Raw genomic sequence first — 13,556 nt, forward strand, 5'->3', positions numbered from 1 at the left:
GGTCACTGATTATTTATTGCTCCCTTACGATTTATGTCAAGACTAGAATCCAGCTAGGTTAACCTAACAGGCAGTGTTTTATATCCTGTGTAACCAATTTACATGCTGCAATTCAAAGGACACAATCTGAATCTATACCAGACTGGTCACAAAAGGGCTGGAGGAACAAAAGTGTGAGACTGTTCATTATTACTGGCAATCTGTCCAGTCACTTACACGAATAAAACTTTTTATTAGAGAAATCACTCTCAAAACACTTAAACATCCTCCAATTCTTTCCTTGGCAAAGATGACAACATGTTACAGCTGCTTATAAATCTCTAGCTACAACATATTGGTAGATAAAACAGAATTGAATTCTTCTGTGTACAGTTTTCTTTTATACAGATGGAGTTATCTCTGGGGGAGGGATATTCTGAGACAGTCTATTTAAGCAAAGTGTAATCCAAATGGTGAACAAATTTAGTTTTTCTGTGGAGAAGTTCATAGATATACAGTTGCCATGACAACTGCATTTGGCTCTGAAAAGGGAAAACAAATGGCTCTTTTTAGACTCAAGTAAAATAAATTTAGTCTGGTTGCATAGAAAAATTGCTTTTTCCCTCTAGTGTCAAATAGTCCTTCTGTAGCTAGCTTCCTTAGCTTCTCTTTTTAGATTTTAGGGGTTTCTTTTCCTTTAAAAAAAAAAAAAACAGTACAAGTGTTGGAATTACAAAAGGTGAGAGCACCTCCCTTTTCCTACCCTTCCCATATCCAGAGCATGATTTTGTGTTCCAAAATTCTACAGATTGCATCCTAGTTACAAAATAATAGAAGCAGATTTCCTGCATCTAAGCAGCATAAAAATGCAAACTTATATTCTTAACTTCATCTTCATCAGAAGACTGGGAAAAGTGGGAAAGAGCTGTTGTTATTGGTCTGTTGGGAATGCAGTATATCAGGTCTTAAATGCTTGCTGTGTCTGATGTGAAAGATGGCCAGGGTGATTTTTTGTTCTGTTGGCAGTTGGAGAACTCAAGTGGACTTTAAACCTTTGGAATTGTATATCCTTTATCAGCTCTACTTTTCCAGCACTTGTGCATGCATATCCCTCCCACGATCAAACAGGCCAGCACAACAGGAATCATTGCAATGTACCAGGACAGACCAACAGCTGGAAAAGTAAACAAATTAAATATTAGAAAACCAGAAAAAAACAATGAAGTCCCAGGAACATAGCTCTCTTAGCTCAAGTCCGAAGAGGAGAAATGACAGTAAAAAGGATGTCTGCAAGTTAACCTTCCAGCAGGGCTTACCACCTTTGAAAGGAAGAGATCTATTGATTGAGCACTCTGGGAAATGTGTTCATGAAGATAGGAGGAAGGATTGGGAAACAACAGAGAGCGAGAATTCAAAGTTCAATCATTGCATACACCCAATTTTCTGAACCCCTGATCAGAAAGCTGTGTGCTTTCTATCTTGGTTTGTTTAAAGCAGAGGCATTCCAAGCAGGAAATCCAAGCACCTTGTGGATCATGAATACTTAACCATTAGTCCATCCTCAAGTTGTGTGAATATTTTTTTCCTACAGAGCAGCTTATAAATTAGTAACAATCAACCCCAGACTCGGAACTTCTTCCCAAATCCAGCTAATTTCCAACGCCAGTGTCTGTCCAGACCATTCTGGATTGTTCCAATGTACATTTTCCCCTCTGTAGTTATTCTGATGTAGCTCATGGAAGACAAGGGCAGCACATGATCCAGCAAAATGAGTACAAATCCCTCATCATTGACTGCTGGAGTGAGTCATAACTGATAATGAAGTCTGAAAGTGTTCATGTGCCTTTCTAAAGACAGTGTGAGCAAGCTTTGGTGATTCACCAACGTCATGCAAAGAAACAATTAGCATTGCTTCACATGGTTTATACAGCTGGCCCTTGGCCAGTGGTTTATCACACTGCAACATTAATTGCACTCAGTTTAGGTCTTCTCTTCCCATCACTAGGAGCCAAAGTAACAACACCCATCATAATTTACACTTCTTGTTATTTTGGCAGCAGTCTGTGCATAAGGAAAAGAAACACTCTAATGATTTATTCTGTTATTGTCTTTTTTTTTTTCTTATTTGTTGAGGAACTGGAGGAGATTTGGCCATGCTGCAAAGAGAGTTTGCCAGTAGTCTCACTGGAACACTTATTTCACAAAGTGTATCTAAATTGGAGTCTTATCCAATAAACAGATATATCAGCACAGATGGATCCTTATCCCTGCATAAAATGTCAGTAAATGACCTACAGAAGGTGCATTTTTTGAACAGGCTCTACCAAAGATTACAGGTGAAGGAGGCAACCAGATTTTCCCCAGGCAGTAACTTATCCTGACACTTGCTCCTACTGTATAAACAGATCAAATGCTAATTTAGCATTAGAATAATAATAAAAATTATCAAAAATAAGCAGTAAAAATAATTACCTTCTTGCTTGACCCTTGTTGGCAGTTCTTGGTATCCATAGCTGTTCTGGGCCAGACAGGTAAAGTCTGTGTAAAAGTCCACTTCTTCAACAGAATCAAAAATCAGTGGTACTTCAATGAAGTTTTCACCATTTTCTACAATTTCTCTGGAAGAATAAGAAAGTTTTAATGTTAATTATTTTAATAAGATGTTTTTTCTCTATTTGATGTGTTCATTCTAACAGCACATTGCAAGAAAATGCATTGGATATTGCTTCATTTCTGAACCAGCCCCCTCAGCATTCAAGGATGCCTGTTGTCTTCAGCCCAGTTGTGCTACTTGAGTCCCAGTGGGCAGTACCTATCTTGCAGCTTTTGGAGTCTAGAGGGAAAAAAATACCTGGATTTGTCTTGCAAAAATAAAGAAAAGGGAGGGGAAAAAGGCAAGTGGAATTCTGTGTATCTTTGATACATTAGCATTGTGCAAGGACCTAATTCCTTCTCTCTGACCACCTAAGGTTAATTCTTACAATCAGCAGAGGGCATATGGAGAACAGAACCCTGCAAATGTTCTCTGAGAAAGCTGAACCACCATTCCTGTCTATCACGTGCTCAAAGCCAGTAGCTCAGAAAGTGTCCAAGAATTTTCCAGCTAATTTCAACATGATTATTTTAGGAATCCCACTATTTGAAAGTGTTTTTTAAGCTGGAGTCAAACATTGTCCCTTGATACCTTCTAGCCATAACCAGAACAGCTGTCCATCATGAGCCTGCATTGCATGGCAGCAATGGAATTCCCTGGGCACTCCTCCCAGGAGCTCTTTGCCAGAGATTGCTGCAGGGAATTTGTTTTCCCAGGGGCATTTGAGCTGTTTTATCATGCTGCCATAATGAGAGCTTCCAGCAGAACTGGAGTCTCTCACACACTGTGGGTCCTGCAGGAACCTCATCTGTCGCTGTCCTTGTGCAATTCCATGATAATATATAACAGCAGTGATGATAGTGGTAAGCATAACAAAAACAATTTTTAAAGTCCAAGTAAAAAAGTGCTGCTCTATTCTAAAGTCTGCGGAGACTATAGCTGCAGCACATTTTTATGGTTCCTGGCCACAGGTTCAATGCATTTGCACCTATCCGTATAAACAAGATTATAAATTAATTTCCCCAGTCATGCTGTGGGGAGTGGGAAAACACCTAAAGGCTTGGGCATATTCCTCTGGCTGCAGCATGGCCAGGCTGTTATCTGGCACTGGTGGCCAAAAATTGCCAAAACCATCTCACATCCCTAACAGTCAAACATTCTTGTCCCTCAAAATGTGGATGTCACATGTCCAAACTCTGTTGGAAATGGCCCCTACCCCATGCTAAACCCTAATCAATAGCCAGAAATCCTTTGGGAAGGTGCTAGCTGGTGTGTGACCAGTTGAGCAAGTAACAGCAGAGGCAACAGCATCCCAGAGCCAAGGAACCTTCTGGGCTCTGTCCACCAGTACAGGCAGAGCCACCAGGCAAGTGTAATGATCTTTTTGGACACTCTGAACTTCATGAAACAAGAAACAAAACCAGTTGACTTGGTCCTCAATTGAGAGATTTCAGTCAGAAAGTTTAGCTCACATTTACAAAAACACTAGAGGTGTGCCTGGATGTAGTGAGTTACTCAGGTAAGACACCACAGGTACAGAAAGCAGGTATCCTTCCCTTTCCTGGTGGGAAAAGCCTTGAGGTATGTAGCTATGAGGCAGCTGAAAGAAGGCACTTCGAGACTGGGAGACACAATGAATCAGGGCAAGAGGATTCATGGAACATCCTGTTTCTCCCTCCCACCAGCATTCCCTGCAGTGCTACCCTAGCATCTGCTCTAGCAGTCAGTGGGTGTCTGTGTGAGTCAGTTTAACCCACTAATGTGGAAAAGAACAAGCTTAGGGGGGAAAACCGTGTTATTTAGAAAACAAAACAAAACCCATCAAACCACTAGATAATTTTCTGTTGCCTTAGTATATTCTGAGAACCTCATGAATGTCAGGGAGAAAAAATTGCCACTTTGCTGGCATGGAGTAAGGAGAGATGTAAGAGAAGCACTGGGAAGGATCAAGTCTCCTTGCTTTCCACTGCAGTCAGCCCTTACAACAGCTCAGTTGCTCATGAAAATGTGCTTAAAGTTTGTATCAAAGTTGGCTCATTTGCAAAATACCATGTCACAAAAAACAGAGATAAAGCATTTATTTAACTTACTGGGTTGGGCTTGGGGGTTTTTTGCTTGCCTGCCCTTTTTTTTCCTTAGCTCTCACCTTCACTTCAGATCTGTCCATTTTCCATTTCATTACCTGGCATTCAACTGCACTGAGAGCCCCTGTAGCACTGCAAGTTAGAATATAAGGACAAGGAAGCACTTTCAGCCAGACTTACTGTCGTTCCCCCTCTGTAACTCTGCTTTGTTTATAAACCACATCAACGCTGGTGTAATTTGCCAGCCATTCCACATCAGTTTGGAAATGGCTGCTCAGTCCAACAAACACTTTGCACGGGAGAGTCATCTTGGAGCCTGTCAAAAAAAAAAAAAAAGATTGAAAAACAATTTAGACACATATGAAGAACTACTCTTTCTTTTGGTGAAAACCAACAACTCCAGTGGGAGATCCCACACACATCAAGAACCACTACTTTCAAAGCTAAAGTTAATCTCCAGATTGCTTTTGATCCCCTACTCCTTGGAACCAAGATCCTTCAGTGTGGCAGTCCTTCCTGCTGCTAACCAAATAATTTCCCTATTGCAACACTTACCAACTCTTGCATTAAAGACATTCCCCAGAGGCAAGGCTGTGTCCCTGCAGCCTTGCCCTTTCTGACACAGTGCAGCCCCAAGGGCACTGTGGGATTTGCCCCTCTGGAGCAGCTTTATTTTTAATTTAATGCTGTGCATTAACCAGCAGCACAGCTTCACTCACAGATGCTGTGGGTGAGGACATTCAGCTGAAAGTTGGACCTCCAGGAATAAAGTGATTTTGCAGAATTTCTGAAATTATTAATTGCTATAATTACTGCAACTCAGGGATAAGGAGATTTCAGACTGATGTGTATCTGTATTATATGGAAGTAAATCTATATACCCAGAAGACAGAATCTGGTTGTAGATGTTAAAAAGCAAAGAATAGTCCAGAACCAACCCTCAACTAATATAACTGAGATCAAAACCCGACAACAATTTATGCCAACAAATTACACCATAAGAGGACCTAGTTTTTCTCTGACTCTAGTTTTTCTCTGACTAAATGTTTCCAAATATGATGTTGGGCCTTACCAAGAGCAGCTGATGTTGTCTTTTGGGCTGGATACACAATTATCGGGGTAATTCTCTTCTCTTGTTCTTGGCAGAAAAAGAGAACAGAGTCAGTGCTAAGACAAGAGAAAATGCGGGCATGGCCGCAGAACCAGACACATGCCACATCAGCCTACGCTGTAGTCTGCCAGGAAGGTTTGATTGCCAAAGCCTCCGGCAGGCAGCGATTTTCCCGCTCCATGCGGAGCGCGCTGTGGGGACGGGCGGGCTCCGCCGCCTCAGGCGCGGCGCGGGGAACCTGCGGCACGGGCGCCCCCTGCCGGCGCTCCGCGCAGCTGCGCCGGCCCCGCCGCCATCCCCGCCCTGAGCACTGCGGCCTGTCCCCGCCTGGGCCGCCGCCAAATGGCTGATCGCCGAGCTCCCCCGAGGGACTCGGCAGGGACACGCCGCCTTCTGCCCCCAGGACATCTATTATTCCGTTTAACAAACGCGGGTACTTGCAGGAGAGACCCCCGCCCCGCCAGGGAGCCCCTTCAGGGCCAGGACAAGCGCTCCCTTGGCACGGCTGAAAGGCTCCTCTCAAGAGTTTCATTAGCAAAGAAGAGGTTTTCTTATGTGCTGTAATGTTTTAATATGTCCATCATTGAATCATAGAGCCACAGAATCATTTAGGTTGGAAGAAACCTCAAATGTCCCTAAAACCTTTCCTAAAAGGCTCCTAGGACCACTAATTCCATCCCTCCTGCCATGGGCATGGACACTTTCCACTAGACCAAGCTGGTTAATACCCATCCAACCTGGCCTTGAACACTTCCAAGGAGGGCGGTGGGGGCATCCACAACTTTTCTGGGCAACCTGTGCCAGTGCCTCACTACCCTCGCAGTAAAAACTTCCTCCTAATAGCTAATCTCAGCCTGCCCTCTTTCCATTTGGAGCTATTTGCCCTTGTCCTGTCGCTTCATGCTCTTGTAAGAAGCCCTCTCCATTTCTAAGTCCCATTCAGGTACTGATAGGCCACAGTTCAGCCACACCGAAGCCTTCTCTTTTCCAGGCTGAATAAACCCAATTCTCTCAGCCTTTCCTTGTAGGAGAGGTGCTCCATCCTTCTGATCTGAAGGACACTTACCAACAGTCTCCAATTGAATTGTCCTGGTGATTTCATATGGCACACCTTCAAATGGAAATGACATCTTGCAGGTGTAATACCCCGCATCCGTTGGTAGCACAGATGTCATGATCAGAGACGCTGAACCTTTCAGAATGATGAATCTTTCATTGTCCTCTTCCAAAGGCTGAGCATCCTGGAGAAAGGACAGAAACTGGTGTTATGACTCAGATTGCTACACCCTGTGTAAATCTCAGACAAATTATCTCTGTCTCTCTGTTATTAGAAGTTCACTTATCAGTGGGAAATCTGAGCAGTTCTGCTTTCTCACCAAAACACAAGTTCTTTTAATGTGGATCTCTAAAATGCCTTGGGGCACTATATGTGTGAAGTGTGAAGAATTGCTATTTCAATCTATCTATAATGTGTGTGCATAGCTCTTCCATAGTGCACATTTTAAGATGGAAGACATATAATAGGCTCTTCCTTGAGTCATCTTAAGAGCAATCACACAAGATTTTAGTACTCATGGAGGTTTTCACAATGTTATCCATACGTATTCCTGTGTATGTATCCATACTTTCCATACATGACCACAGAAGAATAATATTCTAAGGCATTCTTTGAAGACAAATACTTGTAGTCATGCAGGATTTCACGTAACTATTACTTACCCTATAGACTATTAGAAGTTCCTGCTCTGTATCCCTAAGGCTCTGTTCATACACAGGCCGGAGACCTGCTAGGAGAAATTATCTTCCTCCCTCATGAAGGCAGGGTAGCTCTTTCTTACATTTGTAACAAGAACCATATTGAGGGGGGCAGCCTTTCGCTTAGATAAAGTGGGTTATGTTCCCACTTCGGAAGGGAGTCCTGAGCAGCAACATTTTGCTGGTAGGGTACAGCTCATAACCTAGGCACTGCAAGCCAGCCTGTATATTGCCTCCTATGGTAAGGCTACAACTGCACAAGGCAGTGTGATCGTAGTGGGAGTGTAAATAACAGCCAAACTGAGGTATTGTGGCAATGGAAGAAGAATCCCCTGCTCTCCAGTGTGAAATTCAACAGCCGAGGATGTTGTATTTGATCTTAGAGGCAAAATCAGGCTTGTCCACTTGAAAAGCAGCAAACTGGGCAGTTGGGCAAGAGAACACTCCAAGCATTATATAATTCATCCAGTATTTCCAAATAGTGTATTCCACTTGATTAACGAAAGCTACCCCCCCCGAACATGGAAGCAGTATCCCTGGGAGGTCTTACTTTATGGGATTCACTAGAGGGGCCATGAAAAGAAGCACAGTGTCAAAGAGAAGGGCCTGATATCAGGTGGCAAACCCCGTAGTTGGGTAAATAATCTAGCTTTATAATCTGTTACACTGCCTGTGAGAACATAAAACATGTGAAACACTTCATCCTGTGCTGAGTGTTCCCCAGAGAACTTTTCTTAAAATGTTTTCTTAAGATACATCTGCCCCAAAATTCCCAGTATATTACACTATGCTAGTGACTTAAGCAACATGATGTTCAGGAGAAAGGTAAAGTGGATATTTATGTGCCAAGCTGGGATGAGGTTACGCACAAAGAGGAATTAAATGTTCTACCTTGTACCACTTCAGCTCCAGGCTTGTCCTATTTGGTGTAAAATCCCACAGGTCAGGACAAACAATCTTTCCAGAGGTGAAAGTGAAGAGGACCTGGGGATAGGCAATCTTCCAAGCAGATGTTTTCTCCACAACTGTGAGGTGGATGGAGACCTTGGCGCAGTAGGAGGAGTTCCTGGTGACAGAGCAGGGAGAACCCCCAAGAGTGATGAGAGGAACTCAAATGACACCCTTGGTTTCCTCCTGGCTCCATTTCCCTCCTTAACAGAGGCCAAGACTGAGATCACACCAGGCGGGATGCTGGAAAATCACTGGTACAGTTCTTCTGGCATGATCGAAACTTGTTGCTGACACGTGTCTGCCTCAGACCTTCAGTCTTTTATTTTTAGTATGAGTTTCATGTGCACCTTTAGGCTGCAGCACGATTTTAACTGTGTCAGGAGGGGGAACATGTTAACCTGAACAGTAGCAGGTATGTCATGAACCCTCCCCCATTTCCTTGGAAGAGGTTTTGACTGTGAAAACCCTAATGGTTAAGTAAAAAGCTTAAAGCATGTATGACAATACATCTGCAGTTACTATTGTACAACCATAGATGTTTCTGTGAGTACATATAATTTTCTGTAGCAAATAAGGCATTCTGGTTTTGAAAGGTTCACAATATTCAACTTTTCTTTCTGGCCCCAAGTGACAATCACTTCCAATCCCAAGGAAGACCAAACTGAGAGAGATAGATGCTTAAATTCCATTCTTTATAACCTCTGGAACCCTGCTTCAGAGATGCTGCTCTCTGTTCAGGGCAGTGCATGATCCTAAAGGAGCCAGTGAAGCCAGGAGGGCCAGGCTGCCACCTCCAGGACAGCAGCTGTGGACTGCAAGCAGACAGACTGACACTATTGCTAGGGCACTGTGGCCATCTGTCACGTACAGGCCAGATGCCCAAATCCAAAATATTTGCTCCACAGAACACAGAAGCAGAGATCTGTGATAGTTTGCTGCTACCTTCCTTTTACAGAGTTGATAAAAAGATCTGCTGGCTTCCCTGCAGGATAATTTGTAAAGGAAATGTAATTTGCTTGTACTTTCAAACAAATTTCACAGCATTTTACTAGATCTCTCAGTAACACTGCCATAGTGTTATATATGGACAAAATGAGGCAGAATAGTCCAAAAAGGGGATTTAAAAGCACTCTTGAACATCTCAGGCAACTACTCTGCTCTAGAACAGTATTTGCAACCTTTTGCTCTTTGGGCTTCACCAGCATCTTCTCTTCTGCTCCACAATGGAAATTGCTGCTGAGACATGGGGAAAAGCCAACCTGACACACCGAGCATGATTTCTCAGCTTGTGTATCTCTTCTATTGCTGACACACATCCCAAGGTGTGCTGTGCAAGCAAGGAGACCATGCAGTCCACAAGCAGCTCGAAGGATGTAGAGATATGTTCTCCAGTATAAGCCCCAGAGCCAAGTGCCAGAGGTATACTGAGAGGCTGGCTGGCAGCAGGAGATGACAGGGGACAGGGACCTGGAACATCTTCAGAATTTCAAGCTCTAAGGGTGATGGGGTTTTTTGCCTTCCTGGGTCCTCAACAAATCCAGAACCTGGCACCTCTTTTGACTTGGTACAGTGTGCTGTCAGATTGAAAACACTCAGAAAAAAATTACCAATAGGGCTGAAGAGAGCCACGGCTAAAATCTCAACTCACTGCAACACCACGAGTCTGGTACTAGTGGTAAATACACACTGGTCTCATGAAAATTCTTCCAACAATACCAAGTCAATCAAATTCTGGTTTAGAATGTGACTCAGAAGAAAAGTGAAGACCAGGGATATAGATGTGGGAAAAGGAAAGCCACCGCAGAACTACAGTGCCTTAAACATGCTTCATAAGGCAATCTGAGGTGCAACAAGTGTATTTGTGCTCAGCAAACCTGCTGCCTGCAGCATGTCCCACTTGTCATAGCACTGACTGGCTCAGAGGTAACTAGAAAAAACTCTATACACTATTCTCCTATGAGATTGTAGCCAAAGTGGCAATGCTGTGTCACCATTTATGCAGATTTCAGTTCTGGTAACTATAGGAGACACACAATGCACTCTAAGGGTCTCGACTTCCCACATTTTTTCTCTCTAATAAGGTCAGCAAGGAAATTGTCTTATTCAGAAATGCTCTGGATATAACTGGGGTTTACAATCAAGGTAATGCCTTTAGACATAGTCATTTGTTAGTGAACTAGATTTTCTTTTAAATACCTACCTTCTTGTGCAGATATATGCTCCTGAGTCTTCTAGCATCACTGGCAAAAACCAGAGTGCATTTCCTTTAGCCCAGATTCTTGAATCTTCATCTCTTCCTGATATCATGGTGTTTGAACCATTTTTATACCATGTGATATTAGGGGTCAAGGCAGAGAAATCCAAATGTTTGTAACTGGGGGAAGGGCATTTCAGAACCACAGGTTCTCCATGCAGTTCATGGAAGTGATTGAGAAACACGGTGTGATCTGGGCAGTTTTCTATACAAATCAGAGATATTTTTACATTACTGTCAGAAAGGAACATTTAAAAGAATGGTGAGGGAAACAGAAGGAAAAAAAAAATCTACACTTACCTGTGTTTTTGATTTGCTGGAGTCTGAAAGCAGTCGCACCTACTGTGCATGTCACCAGGACAAAGAAGAACCCATGCATTTTTTTCCAGAGGAAATCAGAAGAAGAGGGTGGAAGGAAAGTGTTTTGTAATCTACAAGGAAGTTTATTACAAGAGAGATTATATAATCAAAATAGTCAACATTATCTAAAGAATTAACTGCTATTTTTCTCACTCCAGACCTGGGGAGCTTTGGTCCACCCTCAAGGAGCAGAAAGGTGTCTCCATCCCTAGTTTATGGGGGCTGAACTGTGGAACCAGAACATCTGGCTTGGCGCACACATATCACTTTTAGCCCTTCCCTTTCACTCCAGAAGATGAAGACAGCATACCACAAGTTACTGCTGTCCCTACAGCTTTTCAGAGCAACAGCTACAGGTGGAAACATTTAGCTCTGCTTATTTTGCAGTAAGATGTGACTGAGGCACAGGTCAGCTGCTTCGAGTGAGCTGTAGTGTTGTAGCTTGGGTGAACACAGGAGCAAAGTAGGCCAGCTAGTGTGAATCAGGCTGCAGGAAAACTTCCTGCTACAAGCAGAGCCAAGCTTTCTTGTCCCCAACAAATGTTTCTGTTGGGACAAAAAATATGGACTGCTATGGCATGTATACCCATCCTGATGGTGGTGCACAAGTTTTCAGCATGGACACTATTACCATCTGTTCTAAAAAAAAGATAAGGAAAACCCTGAAAAACCTGTCCTGCAAATCAGACAGGGTGGCTGCTAAGGGAAAACAAAATTCTGCTCTGCCAGTCATGCATCAAGTGTCATCTGTATGGACCTGACATGGGCATGGCAGTGTCTGTGTGCATCACTGAATGCTTCTGCTCTCCCACGAGGCCTCAGCTCCTGCTAGTCAATTGATTGATTATACTTTACCTTGATGTGCCATGGGCAAAAATGTATAAAACATGCTGGATAGAGGCACTAGTTTATGCTCTGTGTAAGGAATTTATGAGAAATACAGTAGACATATCCACATGATACATTTCCATTTTACATTCAGAAATGGAAATTGCATGCATTTAACATTACCTTAAAACTATGATGAATATTAAATGACTGTACAATTATTTCAAATCAAAACCAAAAATAAATATTTCTATCAACATAACAAAGCCATATTCATAGGTATACACCTTTGGGCATCTTTTTGTATCCCATCATGTTCATACTTCCATCATGGTTTTAATCCAAATTTCTTCCTGTTCTAGTAGCTATACTTACCTGACATCTGATAGTTTGACTACAATAAACTATTTCCAAATCATTGTGATCTGTACAACACCACAAAACCAACCTCTTGCTCAATAATACTCTTTCATAACCATGGGTCATCTCCCCTACTCTTAGGTCTGCCTGGGTTTCCAGGGAATTGGTATGGAGCTCTAGCCTCTCAGCTACACCTGAACCAGGTGCTAGAGGCATTAACAAGCCCCAGAGTTCACGTCAATACCCTGTGGCAGGTGTTTCTCTCTCTTCAGACCCTTTGCCTGACAAAAATACTTGGTTTTTATGTTCAGAGCTTTATGGTCCCTTTGGTTTAGTAACTAACAATCTCCATAAGCCATTTGAGGGTTTAGGGAAAGTTTTCATTCCTAAATTTCAGTCAGATTCACTTACCTGTGTTTCTGTAGTCTTTCAGCCATAAGCATCTCACAAAAAGAAGCGATCACACTGAAAATTCCTGGTGAAGACCTTATATAGGGTTGAGCTCAACACACAGCGGAAATTTGTCTCTCATTGCCCAATCAGATTTGTGTCAAAACCAAATAACGTTTTAGACCCAACTTTCTTTCCTTCCGTAGAGTGAGGATAAGAGAAACAGAGGCACAGACACAGAGAAAATATGTGTTTGGATTTCCCAAAAAAAGGGGAAATGACTGCTAAATATATGACTAATTTTCCCCTTTTCTGACGAATGGTAGCTTACATACACTCTTGTCTTCACATGACTGTTTCACACGCTACCTCGAGTAAAAACTTCACGGGTAACAAAAGGTACACTGCAGCATAGTCAGCAGCTAAATAATCGCAGTCTTCACATTTTGTGGTTTATCAAGCTGTTCATGGACAACATAAATCTTCTGTGATTGTGATTTCCTGGTGAATCACAAATGTGCTGATTCCCCTTTCTTCTCATAACATCCATTTTAGTGTGACAGCCTTCATTAAGGCTCTCTTGCAATGGGGTATAAAGAAGTAACAGCTAGAAGCAAATTATGGTTTCCAGGCTCATGGGAAGGAGTAAGAAAAGCATTAATGAATGGTGGCAATTTTGGCCTTTTAGAAGAGGGTAATCAAGTGAGGGGCTGCAGTTCCCAGATAAACTAATATCCTCAGATACATCTAAGAAGGATCAACATTTTCAACAGCTTTCTTCAGAAGGGTTCTGCCTTGGCTGTCTTTTTATTCAGAAAATATCTTGATCACATGCAGCAGTGTCAGGACTGCTCAGCTTTCAGTTGTTCCTCAAGTTTTAGTTGTTTATCT

At 42.6% G+C, this 13,556-nt stretch overlaps 1 protein-coding gene across 1 annotated transcript; it reads right to left on the reverse strand.

Moving 5' to 3' along the window:
- Positions 1 to 662: 662 nt before the first annotated feature.
- Positions 663 to 12,883, reverse strand: IL1R2 (interleukin 1 receptor type 2). The gene is made up of 9 exons (XM_039714214.1): positions 12,687 to 12,883; positions 11,028 to 11,158; positions 10,674 to 10,932; positions 8,414 to 8,588; positions 6,834 to 7,008; positions 5,729 to 5,794; positions 4,837 to 4,972; positions 2,452 to 2,597; positions 663 to 1,153 (listed from the first exon to the last, which is right to left on the reverse strand). Exons 1-9 carry the CDS (start codon positions 12,716 to 12,718, stop codon positions 1,026 to 1,028), a joined length of 1,248 nt encoding a protein of 415 aa, XP_039570148.1. The 5' UTR covers positions 12,719 to 12,883; the 3' UTR covers positions 663 to 1,025.
- Between the last annotated feature and the right edge of the window lie 673 nt (positions 12,884 to 13,556).

This window comes from Passer montanus, unplaced genomic scaffold, assembly GCF_014805655.1.
Source record: "Passer montanus isolate IOZ18808 unplaced genomic scaffold, ASM1480565v1 scaffold3, whole genome shotgun sequence".
In the NCBI taxonomy this organism is placed as follows: domain Eukaryota; kingdom Metazoa; phylum Chordata; class Aves; order Passeriformes; family Passeridae; genus Passer; species Passer montanus.

What these genes read in the sequence shown, in the direction of transcription:
- IL1R2 (XM_039714214.1), bottom strand. Translation starts at nt 12,718, where the DNA reads ATGCTTATGGCTGAAAGACTACAGAAACACAG. An exon ending in TGGAGCTGAAGTGGTACAAG is followed by an intron (nt 7,009 to 8,413) that starts GTAGAACATTTA and finishes TCCTTTCTCCAG; the next exon opens with GATGCTCAGCCTTTGGAAGA. An exon ending in GACAACATCAGCTGCTCTTG is followed by an intron (nt 4,973 to 5,728) that starts GTAAGGCCCAAC and finishes TTTTTTTGACAG; the next exon opens with GCTCCAAGATGACTCTCCCG.